Source organism: Brachypodium distachyon, chromosome 2, assembly GCF_000005505.3.
Source record: "Brachypodium distachyon strain Bd21 chromosome 2, Brachypodium_distachyon_v3.0, whole genome shotgun sequence".
NCBI lineage: Eukaryota > Viridiplantae > Streptophyta > Magnoliopsida > Poales > Poaceae > Brachypodium > Brachypodium distachyon.
In genome coordinates, this window is record NC_016132.3 from 747,167 (window position 1) to 767,798 (window position 20,632).

The 20,632-nt window shown below is 46.6% G+C and overlaps 1 protein-coding gene and 1 non-coding gene across 2 annotated transcripts; both read left to right on the plus strand.

Annotated features, from left to right (window-relative positions):
- The first annotated feature begins 8,222 nt into the window (after window positions 1-8,222).
- LOC100840905 lies at window positions 8,223-16,066 on the plus strand. The gene is made up of 6 exons (XR_002964077.1): window positions 8,223-10,462; window positions 12,499-12,631; window positions 13,143-14,342; window positions 14,525-14,642; window positions 15,226-15,325; window positions 15,852-16,066. It is a non-coding gene; the product is annotated as an uncharacterized LOC100840905 (transcript).
- Window positions 16,067-16,778: 712 nt separating this feature from the next.
- Window positions 16,779-19,364, plus strand: LOC100844365 (G-type lectin S-receptor-like serine/threonine-protein kinase SD2-5). The gene has a single exon (XM_014898709.2). The coding sequence runs from the start codon at window positions 17,219-17,221 to the stop codon at window positions 18,974-18,976; it is 1,758 nt and encodes a 585-aa protein (XP_014754195.1). The 5' UTR covers window positions 16,779-17,218; the 3' UTR covers window positions 18,977-19,364.
- Window positions 19,365-20,632: the final 1,268 nt, after the last annotated feature.

Sequence of the window (20,632 nt, forward strand, 5' to 3'; positions counted from 1 at the left end):
GAATAGATGCCATCCGCGGACCAGTTCCACAGCAGGGCATCCTCATGACCGTCCACCAGTTGGAAGAGTTGAATCCTCGTCCACAGAGCAAGGAACTCAGCGAGAGCCACCTCACCCAGGTCGGGCCCCACATCAGAGAGCCAGGCACCCTGCAATGTTAGGAATATGCCCTAGAGGCAATCACGTATGATGTAATTTCCAATGTATTCATAAAGATTATTAAGTTGTCCTTGTTTGAACATCTGATATGTATCATTGAATATGTGATTTGATTGTGGAACTATGTATTCATGTTGTTCATACTAAATTGTCCTTAGTCATTGAGGTTGTGCTGGACACATAACCTAGACTAATGTGAAAGTTGGCTGATGACTCGGTTCCACTTGTCATGGGCATGGTGATGTCATTCCAGCTTACACGGACTCGGCTAAAGAGTTTAGCGAGTCGGACTGACCCATATTGAGATGCAACGAGTAGGTCGTCATTTGCATGTCTCAATCAATGTAATCCTTAGACCTAAGGTTATCGCATAATTCGAGTTGTGGATCACCAACTTAGGTTCTGTCAAACGATGTTCCGTAACAGGGCAGTTATAAAGGTAGAGTTCGGGTTGACTGAGAATCAAGCTGTGTGATGTGGATAACCAAGATGGGATTTTGCCCCTCCGACTGGAGAGATATTCTTTGGGCCCTCTCGAGTGATATGATTCGGAAAGCATGGCCATGCGCGACTCGGTTAACTGTTAACCGGGTCGATCGACTAAGAGTTAGTCGGATGAATCGTATATCACGGATCGAGAAGAGAGTTGAACTATTAAAGGGATGACGATTAATCGCCTATAGTTCGACAAGGTATATCGTGAGGCAAAAGGGACTAAGACGTATGTCACATTGGAAGGTACGTCGTCATGACTCGATGGTACTTGGGAGTCGGCACGTTCTGCTAGGAGCCGCTACCGATTGATCGATTCAGAGTCGGACTCCAATCGTGTCCAAGTCGCCATGAGCCTGCGGGGTCACACACTTAAGAGCGGGAGCAAGTATTTGGTCGGGTTGGACCCGAACCAGAAATGGACAGACAGTGCGAGTTGGACTCGCAGAGTGGATGGGCCACAAGTGCTGGAGCCCACTTCCACTCGGTATATAAGCAGGGGCGTGGGATGCCCAAGGGGCACGGTTCGCCACTCTCATGCGTTGAGAACCCTAGCCCCATTCGGTCCAACCGTCGCACCGGACCTAGCAGTCCGCCGCCGGAGCTCCTCCTCGCACGTGTGGATACCGGCAGAGGTGCTGTACGTTCAGCACTTCAACGATCGCGGGATTGGATCGGCTGGATCGGATTGAGGGACTGCACTGCATCAAGGCGCTGCATCGATAATCCGCAACTGCGCGTCTAGTGGTAATCCTTGTGGCCTTCTACCTCAGCTAGATCTTGGGAGTTTGCGTAGGAAAAGTTTTGTTTATCTCTACGCGCCCCTTCATGCAACCCCTCGCGAACCGACCTTTCGTTCACAATCCGAGGATGAACAGCCGCCACAAGAGAAGGGTACTCATCCCGGATCCTACAGCCCTCAAGCCATCTGTCCGTCCAGAAAAGGGTCCTGGCGCCGTCGCCAACCCTCGACGAAGTTGCAGCCTCGAAGAGATCCCTCACCTCGGGAGTGGTCCGGACGGCAAACTCCTTCCAAGGTTTCGAGTCATCCACACGCTCGAGCCACAACAACCTAGCACGGAGCGCCGTGTTGAGGAGGCCAAGGTTGGGGACGCCTAGCCCCCCCCCCCCCCAACTCTTTCGGCCTGCGCACCATGTCCCACGCCACCAGACAGCTTCCACCATTAGCCTCCTTAAGCCCTTTCCATAGGAAGCCGCGGCAGATCTTCTCCACTCCCTTGAGAACCTTCACCAGAATATCAAGCGACATCATCGAATAGACTGGCATGGCAGCAAGAGTCGACTTCACAAGCACCAAGCGCCCTCCTTTGGACAGGAGCGGGGCTTTCCACGAGGCCACCCGGTTGCCCACCTTGTCAACCACCGAGCTCAACTGGGTGGCGGTGACTCTCCAGATGCCCAAGGGTAGCCCCAGGTAAGTACAATGGAATCCACCCACCTTGCAATGAAGCCCACGTAGATCGCCGCCGCTACACGGCCGAAGCCCACGCCCACGCGCACTCCTTCGCCCCTCCCTCGTCGAATCCGCCGCCTGCGCCTCCTTCCTCCATGACCATCAACGAGCAGCAGCGGCTAGCGATGACGGCAGAGCAAGGGAGCAGGCCACCGCATCGAGCTCAGGAGCGCTAGACGGTGGCGATTTGGCGCCGCCGGCTCGGGATTCAGGGCTGCAGCTCGCCCGGCTCCTCGGTGGTCGGGGAGTGTGAAGGGAGGGCGAAGAGGAGGAGCGGTGGCGGTCGGCCGCCTAGTGCACTACGGTGGCGGTGGCGGCTCCTTCTTCAAGCGTGGCAGCAGCCAGCGGGCCACAGGGAGGCGGGCGGTGCGCAAGGCGGCGGAGGCGGCACGGTCTGGCTGCCAGAATCGAGGCCGGCGGCGACGGGTTGGGAGTTGGTCTTCCCGCGTGTGATTTGGGTGTTTGGGGTATTGAGAGCTTGTTTTCGAGGCAAAATATTCATATCAGCGGTTTTTAGGTATTCTCTCCAAATATGGGTATCTTGTTGGAGATGCTCTTACTAACCTGATACAGACAGAACCTAGTAGTAGCACCCACGTGACACAGTGAATGGACAAGATGTGCGTACAAACTCATGGTCAGCTCAGCAGCATAAAGAAGAGATTTGTAACATATATATCATATCTCTGGCTAAATCTCCGAGAAATTCCAGTGACAAAAACTAAACCGTTGAAGCCTGTTGACACTAATCTTTACTACTACTTAATTTGCAGTTTGGTTGGTCGTTGGTCCATCCCCTCAAATTCACAGAAATTACATTCGTATGCCACCGCCCGAACTCCCGATTCGTTTTTCTCTTTCCTTTTCTTGCATCTCGCCCAGGCCGCATGCCACCGCTGCTCCCCGCCCCGCGCGCCGCCGCCACCGCCCACCAGCCTCTCCTCTCCCGAAATCTCTCCTCTCCACCGGAACCCACTCGATCCCTTCCTCTCCCTCACCATCCCTCCCGCGCCCGTCCCTCCATGTGCCGGTCCACGCCGCCGCCATGGGGTGCCGCACTGCCGGTCCCCGTGGACGCCGCTATGGGACGCAGTCCCGCCGCAGGGTAAGTTCCACAAATTAAGCTCATAGCAGGGTAAGTTCCACAAATTAAGCCCATAGCAAGGTAAGTTCCACAAATTAAGGAAACCACACGTAATCTATATTTGAGAAAATTAAGCGCATGTGTTTGTCAATTACGTTTTGGAAAGAAAAAAATTCGATCGGTCGATGGACATGCATAATCTATATTTGAGACGTAAATCATTGAAGTATTTGTGTCTCCGTTGCAACGCACGGGTACTTAGCTAGTTTATTGTAGTGGGGGAGATGAATGCTATAGCTGATGTTTACAATAACATCAGCAGCAGCACTCCAGCTCACTGTGAATTTAGGCTTTGAGAGATAATGACCGGAAATTCTGGAATCTACAAGCACAATTTTTGGAATCCAGAGACACTTTCAATAGAGCAGATGAACTTGTTCTTGAATCAGGTTTCCCAACACCGATTTTTTCTTAGAGTTCTTATGGTTCAGGGAAAACTCTCACCTGTATCATCTGGATAACATTTACCATCAAGTAAAAAATTGTTTCAATTTTTTTTGAAATAGATGGTTCTCATAACTCAGAATTCATAAATACTAGCAAGTGTGCCCGTGCGTTGCTACGGAAACCGGTGGCTGGAATCAGCTGCGAGGGGATGCGCAGGTGGTTGGCGAAGGCTAGGCTGGGAAGGTCGGGACGCTTAGGGCGCTGGGGGATGCGGTCATGCGGCTGCACCAGGTTGCGAGGTCTAGTGAGGAGTTGACGCGGCGGGTAGAATGGAGCAAGCAGCTCATGGCGCCGTCAAGGTCGGCCGTCTCCCACGAGTCCGGCGCTGGCAGCGGCGGAGGTGGTGGGAGAACAGGTGAAGCGGGCGGCGACGGGACGGCTTTGCTCGGAGTGCTGTGGCGTCGGTTGGCATCGGTTGTAAGACAGAGGAGGAGAAATCGGGCTGGGGGTGGAGGGGGAGGCTCGGGCATGGGCTCACGCGGGCGCGGTGGCGTCGGTCGTAAGGTGGAGGAGGAATCGTGAATAAGACGGGAAGGAGAGAAAATAACGGGAAGTGGCATATTTGTTGTAATTTTAACAAAGTTGACCTACCGCGTCCGTGCCAATCACCACCAATTCTAATTTAATAGATAGTAATAGATATAGTTTTCATGGTCCTAAAAAATAAGGATGCAAAGTAAGAACATACTAGTCTCTCTTCTTTCTAACAGTCTGTACAGAACACAACGACATTCACACGGGACAACCCCGCGCTCACAACTCACAAGGATACTTATGATTCGGAGTTTTGGACAGCCTATTTGAGCGTCCAAGCCCTTGATGTAACAATCCGAGACCAATCATTTTCCTGTTAAGCCCTTTTGAACTGTTCTGTAATTTAATTATCATCATTGTGTTGTCATGCTCATGTCATCATAATTGTTTTGCAATGTCATTAGCATCATGTCACATGAAACTATTTTTCGTTTGCATAAAAGCTGTCGTTCCATGTGCTTGCCTTTTCGTGTGTTCGCGAAAACCTAAAACTAATTTGTACAAATCCTAATTTGGGTTTGATAAATTAATTCCGGGTCTAACTAAACCTACACACTCTCTCTTCTTATTTATTTCAAACTCAAATTAATTTAATTCCTGTGCGATTGTTTGTTGGGGCTAAAGCCAGTACACTAAACCAAACCCTAACTCCTGGCCTCTAAAGCTAATCCCTAACCCCTAACTCTTTTCTTTCTCTCCCTCTTTTCCCCAAGCCACCGCCAGCTCTTCTTCCCTCTAGTTTTCTTCCTCCCGAAGCCAACCCATCTCCCTCCTTGCTCGTTCTCCTCCCATGGCCGACGCCTCCTATCTCCCTCTCTCACGAAGCTGCTGTCTCTCCATGCCGCTCCCTCTCCTGGAGCCATCTCTTTCCCTCAAGCTGCTTTCTTCCCCTAGCTCTCTCCCTGCAGCTCTGTCTCTCCCCGCGCGCCCCAAGCTCCTGAGCGCCGCTGCCATCCACCTCGCCGTGGAGCCGCCGCGTCCGGCAGAACGACGACAAGCCGACCGCATCACGAGCTCCGCCTCTTCCTCCTCGACGTCCGTGCGCAAGTAATTGGACCGGCGACACTACATCGAGCGTGAGAACGTCTTCTTCCTCGTCGGCCGCCGTCGCTTCCCGGTCGAATTCCCGGCGACCTCGTCTCCTTTCCGGCCAAACACCAGCAAGGTGAGCTTTCCCTTGTCCTTGCGGAGCTGGTGCTCGCGCCCTCTGCCTCTCTATCCCTCTGTAGCGCTCTGGCCGCGTAAACGTGCTCCGGCTTGCCGCCGGCGAGCTGTTCCTCGCCGCGCCGCCGCTGCTTCGCTAAGGACTTCGTGGTGTCCGTCGCGTCACCTAGTTCTACTCCGTGCGCCCGTGCTTTTCCGCCGTACCTTAGCCCCCGTCTCTGCTCCGTTGGTCGCCGGCGCCGGTGCAAATTCCCGTGACCAAAGGCGTCGCCTTCCTGTTGCTTTAGCACGCCCTGCACCCTATCCCAGTGGCTGGCTCCCTCGTCCATTTCCCAGACCCCAGGCGAGCTGAGATCAATTCCCAGCGCCTGCAAGAAAAATCCCAACCTTTTTCTCTCTTAAGTCAAACTGGTAGGTGGGACCCGCTGGTCAGTGACCGCAGGCAGCCAGCTCGGCTAGCCTCGCCCAGTCAGTGCCACGTCCCCTCCCGGGTCCGCTGTCAGCCTAACAGGCTAGATGCGCCCGAGTCCCTTTAGTTCTCTGTGTATTTTCGTTTTGCAAATAAATTTACAGAAAAATGCTTCATCTTGTTTAATTCATATCTTTTGCACACATTGTCCAAATCATGCAAACTTTATATGTAAATTGATCAGAAAAATATAAGGGATCTATCTGTGCCATCTGTTTTGCATTTTGAACATGATAAATTCAAATCTGTTTAAATAGTAGTTTAAATCTATTTGAAACTTGTTAATTCATACAAGTTGTTTTCTAACCCCAAAATTGGTAAACCTTATATGCATTTTGATCACCAAGACCTGATTAACCTGTTCATGGCATTCTCATTCATGTTTGAACAACTTGAACTTGATGTTTAGTGTAAAACATCTAATTAATGCATATGGAGTTGGAATTCCAATGCTTTAGGAATTCAAATTCATTTAATATGATTAGTGTATCATGTACTCACTTGCTTTTAAGATGTCATGCATCATCCTTTGATTGTGCATTTAAAAATATCATGTGTATCTTGTATGCTTATACTTTTCTTTTATGTCGTGTATTTGCTTCTTCCTCGCTAGTCTTCGATTCCTATGACGACGACTACACTTGTGTTCTTCTTCCAAGATTCTTGCTCAATTCCGGGCAATTGAGTACTCCAGGCAAGCAGCCATTCCTTGAACATGTTGACTCTACCTATTTCCTCTCTCTCATTCTTGCATTAAGTTACGATCTCAGTATTGTCACCATGCCTCTATGTTGCATAGCTTGTTAGTCAGCTCTACTTATTGCCCCATGTCTTGTTACTGGTCCTATTATCATGTCACACATTTGTTGTTGCCCTACCTCTTGGTCATTAGATGTCATGCTTAGTTGCGAGTCTAGTGTCCTTATATCTAGGGTTCCACAATTGCTACATCCACATGCTACTTTATGTTTTAATTACATAGTTTGGGCGTTCCATTTGGCATTTGCATTGCATGCACACAGAGATTTGTGGAGACTTGTTGGTGACTTTGCATTCATATAGGATTGCGGCACTAGTCTGGAGTGGTCATTCTGCGGACACTGAACCACTACCAGCTGTCCTCGCAACTCTTGAGTCCGTACGACGCTTCGGCCGGGCTCTCGTTTCGGATTAGACTCAGTTGGGTGGTCCCCTGGATTAGTTGTGGGGCTTGGAAACGTCATGTCGCCCAATTCTGCCGACACACGTCTTTGTGTGTTTCTACTCGAGTGGCAATAAGGGTTGGACAAACGTGTACGGGTAAATTGGCACACCCTGCAGGGATAAATCTTTCGGAAAGCCGTGTCCGCGGTCATGGACGACTTGGTTAGTCATTACTTGATCATAGAGAACTTAACCAACTTAATCTACTGAACTTGAGTAGTAATTAGCCTTAATCATGTATATGCTTAAAACTGCTTAAGTGTGAGTGTCCTTTGGATTGCTTCCTCACAAGGTGTTGAGGGGTGATATGAGGATTGTGTTGTTCGGTGTTTAGTAAATAGGTTAATCACGTTCACCTGGTAGATGCTTCTCATCCTCTCATTAGACATTGTTATTAGAGTGTCTCTCTAGATATTATTGCTGCTGCATAACCCCACCATATTCCCTTCTTTGAGACTTGTTGCATATTTAGTTTAGTTCTTCCCGTAAGTCTTGCGAGTACTTTGTACTCAGTTGCATTGTTTTCTTCAGAGGTTCCAGCGGAGCAGGTGAGACGCTAGCTTCTTCGAGGAGTACGACATTGGATTCAATGTTTAGCTAGAAGATCCAGATCAGGGTTCTGAGACTCGTGGCGGGTTTCCTTCCAGCTTCCAGCCTCTTCAGGCCATGCCGTATTCTTGCCCGTACTCAGGCATAGTTCGACTTCCGCTGATGTAATAATGTAATGTTGGGACATGTGTCCTCTCTTTGTAATAATTGTTATTCTGCTCCTTGTATGAGCTTTGTAATTACTCTCTTCTATAGAGTTTTGGTAATGATATTCATGTTGCAAAATCCTGCGATGAGCACATTAATGCGTGTATGTATTGAGATGTTTGTCGTAGGTTAAGAACCTGATGCTTGAATTATGCAAAGGTTAGCAATTTGAGGCTAAATTGTATAATTCCGGTTCCGGAGTCTTACACTCGAGCTGCTTGGTTCCACACGCAGCTGCTGCTGGCCAAAGTATTTGTTTCGAAGTTGCTCCAGACTCCATAATCCAGATGTAACTCACTTTTCAGAAAGAAAAATCCAGATGTAACTGTGGCAGCAAAGGGATTAATGAACAAAGCAATGTAATCTTGCAGCATATTTATGATCAATCAAAGTACGTATTACACACGACATGTGCACAAGGAATTGAGAGATAGTAAACAGGTTCTGCAATAAAGACCATCTCTATCAGACAGTTTCTTGCTACAGTATGTTAGGCTGTTCATTGTTGACCGTTGAATAATTCAACACGCAAGTCTTCTAATTTTCTTGGAAAATCTCACTGTCTATATTTCCTCTCCAGCACCATCAAACAGTGCTTCCACGCTGCCAGTCGTCCTGCAACTGCAATCCTGGTTCAATTTAACAGATGCAAGGAAACCACAACACAAATGGCAGCGGTGAGTACCTCTTTGGCTGTCCACCTCCAGCCTCTCTTCCTGCTCGTCGCCACCAGCGACAGCACAACCATAGACATCACCAACCAATCCTCCTACACCGTGTGGCCGGCCGCTGCGCCAATAGGCGGCGGTCTGAAGCTCGCTCCGGAGGAAACGTGGACACTGCACATGCCTGCCGGCACCGTTGGGCAGCGCATTTGGCCCCGCACAGGCTGCTCATTTGATCGCAAAGGCAACGGCTCGTGCCAGACGGGGGACTGTGATGGCTTGATCGCCTGCAAGGCCAATGGTCAGCCGCCGAGCACGCTGGCTGAGTTTAGCCAAATCCAAACAAAGGATTTCTTCGACATCTCCCTTGTTGACGGCTTCAATGTGCCCATGGCCTTCCTGCCGATGCCAACCAAGGGAGTGACAGGGTGCAGCAAGGGACCACGCTGTGCAGCCAACATCAGGTCGCGGTGCCCAAGCGAGCTTCAGACCCCAGGGGGTTGCAACAACGCATGCACGGTGTTCAAGCAGGACAAATACTGCTGCACCGGAACGAACTCAAGCAATTGCAAATCGACTAGCTACTCGACTATCTTCAAGCAGATGTGCCCAGACGCGTTCAGCTACCCCTTGGATTCCTCAGGCACTTTTGCTTGCCCGACGGGCACCAGCTACCAGGTCATATTCTGTCCCCTAATCAATCAAACAATTGCCCCTGCAGCTCCCAGTCCTCTGCCAATATCCCGAGTCGAGAGAGCACCTCTGTCTCCAAGTCCCCTGCCTGTACCTGGTGGGCCGACACGCATGAACTTGAAATCCTCCTCTGTAAAAAGAGTTGTTGGAATTCTAGCGTCTATAGGCAGCTTCATTTTGCTAACCATGTTATTCACCAGCATTTTCTTCATATGTAAATGAAGAACACGACGACGCCAGGAGAGAAACGAAGAAGACGACTTTGGTGAGCTACAAGGAACGCCAATGAGGTTCACATTTCAACAGTTAGAAGTAGCAACCCAGCAGTTCACAGAAAAAATTGGAGAAGGAGGATTTGGATCTGTTTTCAAGGGAAAGTTTGGTGAGGAAAAAATTGCAGTAAAACGTTTGGATCAAGCGGGCCAGGGGAAAAGTGAATTTTTGGCAGAGGTTCAGACAATTGGCAGCATTCACCATATTAATCTGGTGAGATTGATTGGTTTCTGTGCAGAGAAATCCCATAGGCTCTTGGTATATGAGTATATGCCCAACGGATCCTTGGACAGATGGATCTATCGTCGACATGACAATAATACTACTCCCCTGGATTGGGGCACACGATGCAAGATCATTACTCACATAGCCAAGGGCCTCTCTTATCTTCACGAGGAGTGCACGAAAAGAATTGCCCATTTGGATGTTAAACCACAAAATATCCTCTTAGATGACAACTTTAATGCTAAACTTTCTGATTTTGGCCTATGCAAGCTTATTGACAGGGATATGAGCCAAGTGGTCACTAGAATGAGAGGCACACCTGGATATTTAGCTCCTGAATGGTTGACATCACAAATCACGGAAAAGGCCGATGTCTACAGCTTTGGTGTTGTGGTCATGGAAATCATGAGCGGAAGAAAGAACCTCGACACCTCCCGATCGGAAGAGAGCATCCATCTCATTAGCCTATTGGAGGAAAAGGTGAAGAGCGATCGATTGGTAGATTTGATTGACAATAACAGCAACGAAATGCAAGCACAGAAGCAAGATGTAATTCAGATGATGAAGCTCGCCATGTGGTGTTTGCAGATTGACTGCAAAAGACGGCCTAAAATGTCTGAGGTAGTAAAAGTCTTGGAAGGTACCATGAATGCAGACAGCAATGTAGATCATAACTTTGTTGCAACTAACCAAGCAAATTTCGGTATTGCTGGAAATGTAAATTGCTCTTCTCCACCTCTAGCCTCAGATGTATCAGGCCCCAGGTGAAATGAGACAATACTGAGAAGATAACCCGTTAGATTAGTTGCAGGAGATTTGTGCGCCTAAAAAGTCCAGTCTCAAATGTTGCATTTTATCATATTATTGCAGAGTTTATCTGATCTACAACAGAAAAAACTTAGTTCTGTTGTCTTGTTCAGTTCCCTATGTAAGACAAGTCAGTTCCATATTTTTGTAGTTGAGACTAATAGCACGTTTGAAAATGCTCCTAGTGTAGAATGGGAACTGCTGTCAGGCCACAAAGCACAAAAGTGTGGCGACAACAAATGAGCTGGTGTTGTATATAAAAATCAGCAGCACAACCATGTAGAAAAGAAAGCAAGATACAGTGAAAATCAAATTGAAATATTACTAGGGAGAGTTGGAAATCCCAGGTTTAGGTAGTCGAGTACATCTTAAGAGAGTACATACATAAGAAACTTATTTAGGCTAAAGTACACGCTTACTAAGTTTCATATAACATATAAACAGAGCTACAGCCACAATACAATCTTAAGAGAGATTAATCAGAGAAGACTCAGCTTCATGGATGCCATTGTTTTTCCAGAAAACAGGAGATCCAACATGGAGGCTCATCATGTAGCTGAATATAGCGAATACTCCGCTAGACTGAGGTTCGCACTTGCAAATCTTTTTATAACTAGAAATAATGCCAACCATCTTGGTGCAATGTGATAAACTCGAAGAGAACTCCAACAGCCTTTCCTGCACCTGGAGAATAGGAAATCATCAGTATGAGATGTGTGTACAAGCTCATGGTCAGCTCAGCAACATAAAGAAAACCCCTGTAACAGATATCATGTCCCTAGCTACATCTCCTAGAAATGAAACAGTCAAAATCTCACAAAGTATATTCAGATCGTATTCTTACCAGTCAAATGATGTCAGGACATTATCACATCAAAAGAGACATCCATCTTATGCATGATCCAACATTTCAGATCCATCAGATCCACCAGCACTGGCTATGCCTAGAACCATAAGAAGTCAAGCAATTAATGGATGTTCCAAGGAAAACACAAATGGATAAGAGAAAGGCAGAAGTGGGTCAGTTACCGACAAATATAACTTGAGAAAACAACTCAATTTTAATTAATACTTTATAGCTCACTTTTTAAAGATGCTTTATAAGTCATTGAAACTAACAGTTGATACCCAAAACCATATCTATTTTAAATTGCAAAGAGTGTAAGACTGAAAACAATATAATTAGCTACCACACAATGAGGGTTTTAGCAGATATGAAAAAAAAACAGCGTTTAGAGAAGATCTTCTCATGTAAATCCATCAGGTTCTTGCCGTCAGTTCCTCTGGCACCTGCCTGGAATTTGCTGCTGCTCTAGGCAGTGTCTTGCATAAGTTCGCATCCAAGTTTTTAAACAGGCCCAGCAGGCCAGACATATCTAAACATGCTAAAACTAAAACACTCTAGCAACAATAGTAATCTTTGGTATTCAGTTTATAATAAATAGAGCCTGATTAGAGACAAGAAATGCAATTTATTTTCATGTGCTACAAGATGTACTAGTCACTTGTGGAGGACCATCAACAAGTGACAAGGAAAACGATTATTTCAGAAGGTATGGATTAAGCCAAAGTTGTTGTTAAAAAATAGCAAGATTAAAAAGACAAAAGTACTTGATACAAAAACATAACTAGCTTTCATTCCAAGCGGGCTACCTGAGTTTCTCATATGACATCTGATTTTTTACAATATTTTACAAATTTGACATTTGATTTGGCATTCCCCAAGAATTAAGATTACTCCTACAATATTTTACTAATAAAATGTTTGAGCTAGCATGTATGAAACATAACTGGATTGGATTACTCCTACAATATATTAGTAAGGATGACCGATCACCTGGTGTATAAAAACTTGCAAAAGGATAGTAGTAATCGATAGTATTATCGATTTCATGAAGTCTCTTGAGTTGCATTGACTTAAGTTGAACCATGTAGACATTGGAGTCAACACATATAAAAATGATATCGGTATCCTCAACGTATCCCCGCACAGTTTTGAACCCCCTGTCCCGTTCCAACATCTGATGAGGAAGCCCAGGAAGGTTACGCACGTCAACCGTCTTGCGCAGCAACCATGTTGCAACACCATGGCGATTGACCTTCCTCTGCCACATTTGGAAGCTAGGGTAAGACAATGTCACCAAGCCAACATCGCCATCCTCAGCCTGGATTATCTGGCAGCTGGCATTGCTGAAATCATCTAGTAAGGGGAGGCCCCGTGATTGCGGATAGGCTCTGTCCACCCAAATCAAACTCAAGCTGCCAAGGGACAAGTTCTCGGGAGGGACGCGGTCGGGTGGATCCAGGACGGGGGTGAAGACGTTATTCAAGTGGGGGGCGCGGAAGACGCCGAGGAGGGGCGGCTTCCCGCGGCGGGTGCGGAAGCGTTGGAGGAACTTGGCGTCGGTGACGTGCCATCGCCACCGCTTGCGTACGGCGGAGGGGCGCGGCAGGGAGGACGGCTGCGGCGCGAGGCGGAGGAGGATCTCACGGAGGATGTCGTCGTCGTCCGGCAGGGAGTTTCCGTTGAATAATCTGTTGGACTCCAATGAGGCGGCCGGGCCACTTCTCTAGGCCCAATACCGCTGTGCGGCCCAATACTACTCGTGAACAAAAATCAGCCCCAGTGTACTCTAGGTCCCGGTCCTCTGTTGTTCCCCAGTCCAGATGAGCGAGGAGGGCGGCGAAATGGCCCGCCGCGGCGGCGCCCTGCCGGACGACGACAATCTCCTCCGGGAGATCTTCCTCCGCCTCCCTCCGCAGCCATCCTCTCTGCCGCGCGCCTCCGCCGTCTGCAAGCGGTGGCGACTGCTCGTCACCGACCCCAAGTTCCTCCAGTGCTTCCGCGCCCGCCACGGGAAGCCGCCCCTCCTCGGCGTCTTCTCGTACCTTGACAAGCCCGTCTTCTCCCCCATCCTGGACCCACCCGACCGGATCTCCCCCGAGCGTTTCTCCCTTAGCAGCTGCAGCTGCGCCCTCCGCAACCGCAACCACGTCCTCGGGTGCCGCCACGGCCGCGTCCTCCTCAGATGCCCAATGCTGAATGAGTTCGTCGTGTGCGACCCCATCTCCAGCGAGGAGCGCCGCGTGGCCGCTCCACCGGAGTTCGAGGGGTTGGTTCTCAACGGGGCGGTGGTCTGTGCCGCCGGCGACGAGGGCCATGTACACGGTGACTGCCACTCGAGCCACTTTAAGGTGGTCCTGGTGTCCATGCACGGATACGATCATCAGTATGATGATGATCAACCGGTCGCTTGCGTTTATTCTTCGGAGACTGGCATGTGGGGCGATCTCATCTCAACAACAGAATCATGTCAGCTTTATGATCCTGGCTCTCCTGCTACCCTTGTTGGTAATGCCCTTTATTGGTTGCAGTTCAACAGTGGTGACCCTGGTATACTTGAGTTTGATTTGGATGTGCAGAGCCTATCTTTGATCACGGAGCCTGACATTGGAAATGATTTTTACTATGGTAGCCGCCAAATAATCCAGGTTGAGGATGGCGATATTGGCTTGGTCATATTTTATTACCATAGCATCAAAATTTGGCATAGGAAGGTCAATTGCCATGGTGTTGCCACCTGGTTGGTGCACAAGACTGTTGACATGCATAGTATTCTTGGGCTTCCTCCTCAGCTTGATGAATGGGACATTGGAACTATAATGGGATATGCTGAGGATAGCGATGCCATTTTTATATGTGTTGACTCCAATGTCTACATGGTTCAACTTAAGTCAATGCAATCGAAGAGACTTCATGATATGGTTGACCATCAATTGGATATTGCTGACAATGATTGGCTAACTACCATCCTTTTACAAGTTTTTATACACCAGGTGACTAGTCATCCTTACTCCTAATTGCAGAGTAATCCAATCCAGTCATGTTTCACACATGCTTGCTCGAGCATTTTATTTTGCTTCTTAGAATCTAGCAACTTAAGCATATTTAGTTGTTTCCCTTTGCTAGATAGACAAACATATAACTGTTCTGTTTTTTATGTTATCAATCAATGCAGCTGTCTTCATTCTTGGGCGTCAAATTAACAAACCATTGTAAAATCATATGTCAAATGAGAAACTCAGTTAACCTGTTTTGAAAATCAGATGTCAAAGGTAGTTATATTCTTTTATCAGGTAATTTTATCTGTTTAATCTTGCTATTTTTCTTAACCCAACAACAACTTTGGTTGGATCAATACGGTCTGAAATAATTGTTCTCTCTGTCACTTGTTGAAGACCCTCACCAAGTGGCTAGTATATCTGTAGCACACAAAAATAAATTGCATTTCTTGTCTCCAATCAGACTCCATTTATTTGAAAAATAGTGCAAAAGATTATTTTTGTTGCTAGAGTTTGTTAGCTTTTGCAAGTTTTAATTTTGTGTACTTGGCATGACAAGTGATAAATTTAGCTGAGAAAATTTTTAAACACTTTTTTCCCCTTATGTGTTAAAACCTTCACTGTGAGGTAGTTAAGTAGACTGTTTTCAGGATTACATTCATTGCATTTTAGAACAGAACATATGATTTTGTTTGTCTGTGGCTAGTTTCATTGAGGTATAAGGCATCTATAAAATGTGAGCTGTAAAGCATCTAGTAAAAAGTGAGTTGTTTTTCTCAAGTTATATTTGTCGATAACTGACCACTGCTGCCTTTCTCTTATCTATTTGTGTTTTTCTTGGAATTTGCATTAATTGCTTGACATCTTATGCTTCTAGGCATAGCCAATGCTGCTAGATGTGATGGAGCTGAAATGTTGGATGATGCATAGGATGTCTGTCTGGTTTGATTTGCTAATGTGCTGAAATGGTTCGACTGGTAAGAATACCATCTGAATATAGTTGATAGAGTTTGGACTGTTTGATATTTTGTATGGGAAATATCCAGCTGCCAACATGGTTAGCGTGCACCCAGAGACTACTTTCCATTCGGCTATAGGGATTCACACGTGAGTGACATAGACAAAAATTAAAATTAAGGTTGATACCAAGGTAAAATGGCTCTTTTTTTGAATCGTAAATGACATCCAGATGAGAGTTTTCCCTTGATTTAGCTTTTTCAGAATCTATCAGCTGAAAACAATATATCAGTAGTCCATTTTGTTATTAACAAAAAAATTAGCCACACCATTCATGATTCAACTCCCCCTCCGTAACAAATCTCAATGTCTAAACTCAAAAGGGCTTTGACAATTTATTTTAGTGTCATCGTTATTCCTAGGAGATGTAACCTGGGATATGAAATGTGTTAGAGTTCTTCTTTATGTTGCATAGGTTGCTTCTACTACTAGGTTCTGTCTATCTCTATGAGGCTGCTAACCGTTTGGTGATTTTGTTTTCTCTAGGTGAAGGAAAGGCTCCGGGAGTTCTCTTTGAGTTTGTCATATTTCATCAATTTGGTCGGGACTCAGCAGTGTTTATATGTTATCTGGAAAAAGAGACTTGCTAAGTGTGTACCTTAGTTTAGCTAAGTTTCTTATGTATCAGAATGTACTTGAATATCTAAACAAGGGAGTTATAACTTCCCCTAGTAATATTTCAAGTTGCTTGCCGCCGTATCTTTCTTTTCTTCTACATGTGGTTGTGCTGCTGATCTTTTTTATACAACCAGTTTATTTACTATCATCAAATTTTTTGTTCCGCTTTTCCTGGCAGTTCTTCGCATGTTGTTTTGCTACTTGCTTTTGTCACCTCAATTGCTGTCTTGTTTACTTCCTGCTGAAAGTCAGGAATGTGTTGCAAGTGGTAACTACCGGTCATAACGTCAATATCTGAATATGGCAGATCGGTCAAGCTTGACCTATGCCATTTCCAGGTGTGGTTGGACTGGCCCAGCTGACAATGAGCCATCCTCGGGGTCGGGGGCAGTAGTGGCGACCTCGTCGTCGAGCCGGTCGAGGTCATCGGGCTCTGTGATCTCTCGAGCCGGCCTTTGTTCGAAGAGTCTGAGGCGGCGTCCAAATCCGACTCCGGTCAGGTCAGATGGAACAAAACTCAACTCAAATGGAACCAGAGTCCAAGCCGGAGACAGTACGTCTCCGTCCAGCGCTTGTTCTATACTATAGGAAGATCAAAATACGTGTTCTGGTAAAATAAACGTAAGATGTGCAATACGTAATCGTGGACCTTTCCACGCGCAGCTGCAGCTGACTAGCTGCAGACCAAAGTCTTTGCGTCGACGTTTGCTGCAGACTCCAGAATGCAGATGTGACTGGCTGTCATGGATGGAGCAACAGAGCAAGGATTAATGAATATAAGCAATATAGTACTCTCCATTCCTAAAGATAAATATAAGATGTTGTACATTTGTCCTAAGTCAAACTTTTAAAAGTTTGACCAAATTTATAGAAAATCTGCCAACATCTATAACTTTAAATTAGGACAAACTAGAGTCTTGTATTTAGGAATAGAGGGAGTAATAATCTAGCAGCAAGGTTTACATTACGACAGGAAGTAAACAGGTCCTGTAAGCAAGTCCATCTCTATCAGACAGTTCTTTTTCTACACGATTGTTGAGCTGTTGTTTGTTGACCGTTGAACAATTCAACACGCACATCTTTGAAACTTCTGGGAAAATTCCCACGCACAGGCCTTGTCCCTGTCTTGTATCTCTCTCTCTAAGCACCGTGTATCAGTTCTTCTCCTGCTCTCGCGCTGTGTCAGCTGCCACAAGAGCTCCAGGTTAACCAATGCAAGCAAATCATACACACAAATGGCAGCAGTGAGCACCTCTTGGGCACTCCACCTCCTGCCTCTCCTCCTGCTCATCGCCACCGGCAAGGCCACCACCGTGAACATCACCAACCGGTGCTCCTTCACGGTGTGGCCAGCCGCTGTGCCGATAGGCGGCGGCATTCAGCTCGACCCAGGGAAGTCCTGGATACTGCAAGTACCCAACGATGGCACAGGTTCCTCGCAGCGCATTTGGCCACGCACAAGCTGCTTTTTCGATAGCAAAGGCAACGGGTCATGCCAGACGGGGGACTGCGATGGCTTGCTCTCCTGCAAGGGCAATGGTCAGCCGCCTACCACGCTCGCTGAGTATACGATCGGAAGCTTCAATAGTGCAGATTTCTTCGACATTTCTCTCGTCAACGGCTTCAATGTGCTCATGGGCTTCCTGCCAGTGCCAACCAAGGGAGCGTCAGGATGCAGCAAGGGGCCACGCTGCGCAGCCAACATCACTTCGCAGTGCCCAAGCCAGCTTCAGGCTCCGGGAGGCTGCAACAACGCCTGCACGGTGTTCAAGCAGGACAAATACTGCTGCACCAATGCGAGCAATTGTGAACCCACAACATACTCGCTGGTATTCGTGCGGATGTGCCCAGATGCGTATAGCTACTCCATGGATAGCTCAAGCAGTACATTCACTTGCCCGACAGGTACCAACTACCAGGTCGTCTTCTGTCCCCCGATCGATCTTACGTCCTCTCCACCAAATCCTCCTGCACCCATTGTCACGACAAAAAGCAAGAGATCCCCATCCAATGGCATCATTATTTTAATGATAGGCTCCGGAGTTGGTTTCATTTTCCTTGTAGCTTTCATCATTTTCATCGTGCGTAGACAAATAACACGACGGCACCAGAAGATGGAGGAAGAAGTGGAAGATTTTGGAAACCTACAAGGAACACCAATGAGGTTCACGTTTCAACAGTTAGAAGTAGCAACCGAGAAATTCAGAGACAAGCTCGGGGAAGGAGGATTTGGGTCTGTTTTCAAGGGACAGCTTGGTGACGAAACAATTGCAGTGAAACGTTTGGATCGAGCCGGTCAGGGAAAACGAGAATTTCTGGCAGAGGTCCAGACAATCGGCAGCATCCACCATATCAATCTAGTGAGGCTGATAGGTTTCTGTGCAGAGAAATCTCATAGGCTCTTGGTTTATGAGTATATGCCCAAAGGATCTTTGGACAACTGGATCTATTATCGACACGACAACAGTGCTCCTCCTCTGGAATGGAGGATGCGATGCAAGATTATTGCTAACATAGCTAAGGGCCTCTCTTATCTTCATGAGGAGTGCATGAAGAGAATTGCTCATTTGGATGTCAAACCACAAAATATCCTCTTAGATGAAAACTTCAATGCTAAGCTTTCTGATTTTGGACTCTGCAAACTAATTGATAGGGATACGAGTCAAGTAGTTACTAGAATGAGAGGCACACCTGGCTATTTAGCTCCTGAATGGTTGACATCACAGATCACGGAAAAGGCCGATGTCTATAGCTTTGGTGTTGTGGTCATGGAAATCATCAGTGGAAGAAAGAACCTCGATACTTCCCGATCTGAAGAGAGTCTGCATCTTATTTCCAAGTTGGAAGAAAAGGTGAAGAGTAATCACTTGGAAGATTTGATTGACAAGAACAGTAATGACATGCAAGAACATGAGCATGAAGTAATTGAGATGATAAAGCTCGCAATGTGGTGTCTGCAGATTGATTGCAAAAGAAGGCCTCAAATGTCTTAGGTCGTCAAAGTCTTGGAAGGTACCAAGAATGCAGAGACCAACATAGAGCACAGCTTTGTTGCTACAAATCAAGTGAATTTTGGTATTGCTGGAAATATGACCTCCTCAGCTCCACCTCTAGCCTCAGATGTGTCAGGTCCAAGGTGAACTGAGAGAATCCTGACAGGATAGAATTAGATTTGTTCAGGAGAGTGTCTTATGTAATACAAAGGCCATGGTTGTTGTATTTTCTCAAATTACTACAATCTAAAGCCCTTCATGTTGAGTTTTTTTTTTGGTGTGTAGAATATCTCAACGTGTCCTTTGATCTAAACAGATGAAGAGCTCTTTAGGAACATTACAGTTGTTTTGTATTTTCATAAGAAGAAAAAGACAAGTTATGCAAGCATGCCTAGTTTTAATAGGGAAAGATATCATTGTGTTCCTTACTTTGTTCAGTTTCTCTCTTTAACGCAAATCTGTTTCTGGTTATTGTAATTGAAACTAACAGCATGCTTCAAAATGCTGCTTGCTTCAATAAAGCAGGAAACGGAATGTGAAGAAGTAATCTGGAAGTTTGAGGGTCTAACAAATGAAAATGAATTAGTAACCACAAGTGCTTTGGGTTCTATATAATTTCTACCAGGATAGTATGACACAGGTAGTGATGTAAATTAAGGTTTCGAAGGTCAAAAAATGCCTCGGATCTATATCAATTCATAGCAACAAAACTATAAAATGCTACATATATTTGTAACTACTGTTCTTTCAACTCCAGATAACCTACTTTTCATAGTTGATAGCCAATCTTTGTTCCATTGACCCTGCTAGAGGATATTTTAATAATATCAGTCCAGGGAATTAGGCCTTTGGGCTTGCAATGCTGTGTGCAAGGGATCAGAGCATCGCCACACTGACTCCAGCTAAAGGAACAGTGAGCCACATTGCACCGGAACCATACTCTGGAGCTTTGGGACAATATCCTACAAGAAGGAGGTGCTGGAAATGGTGAGGAGGAGGAGTCAGATCCACAGATTAAGATCAAACCGAAGTTTATATTCCAGAGATGATATACAAAATAACAATCACGATGCCAGAACTGGAATCGACAGGTGACATGGCTGAAGAAGAGAATGGGATGATAAGTTGATCACCCATATATGGCCAAAGTGGTGTTAACAGGAAGCTTTCAGAGTCTAGGGGTGCCTCCTAAGCCATATGTTCATATCCGGGACACCCTATGCTGCACATTTAGCAAAAAATATTAGTACACTGATTCTGAAAATGTTTGAGACTTGGTATGCTGCAGTAATGCCTAGTGCACATCCGCTTGATTTTCAGCTCAATTAGCATTCCTATAGTAAAGCCTATGGCATCAGCTAAAGGTGTGTCAGGAGTTGCTGTTTTACGATGCATCATCACTAGTGTGGCCTGTTTCCATCCTTGACATGGTGTACCCGACTAGCCACCATCACTCAAAAGTCAAAAGAGAGTGAAGAGGATGGTTCACCTTCTGGATGCGGAGGAGGTCAAAGACGGCAGTGAGGTGCCCCCAAGGGGACTCGCTGCAGACAAGAGCGGCTGAGAGAAACAGAACTGCAAAGAAAGGACAGTGGCGGCGTGCCACAGAAGTGTCTGGCGACCGGAAGCCTTGGGCAGCTGCCGTCGCCGGAGCTC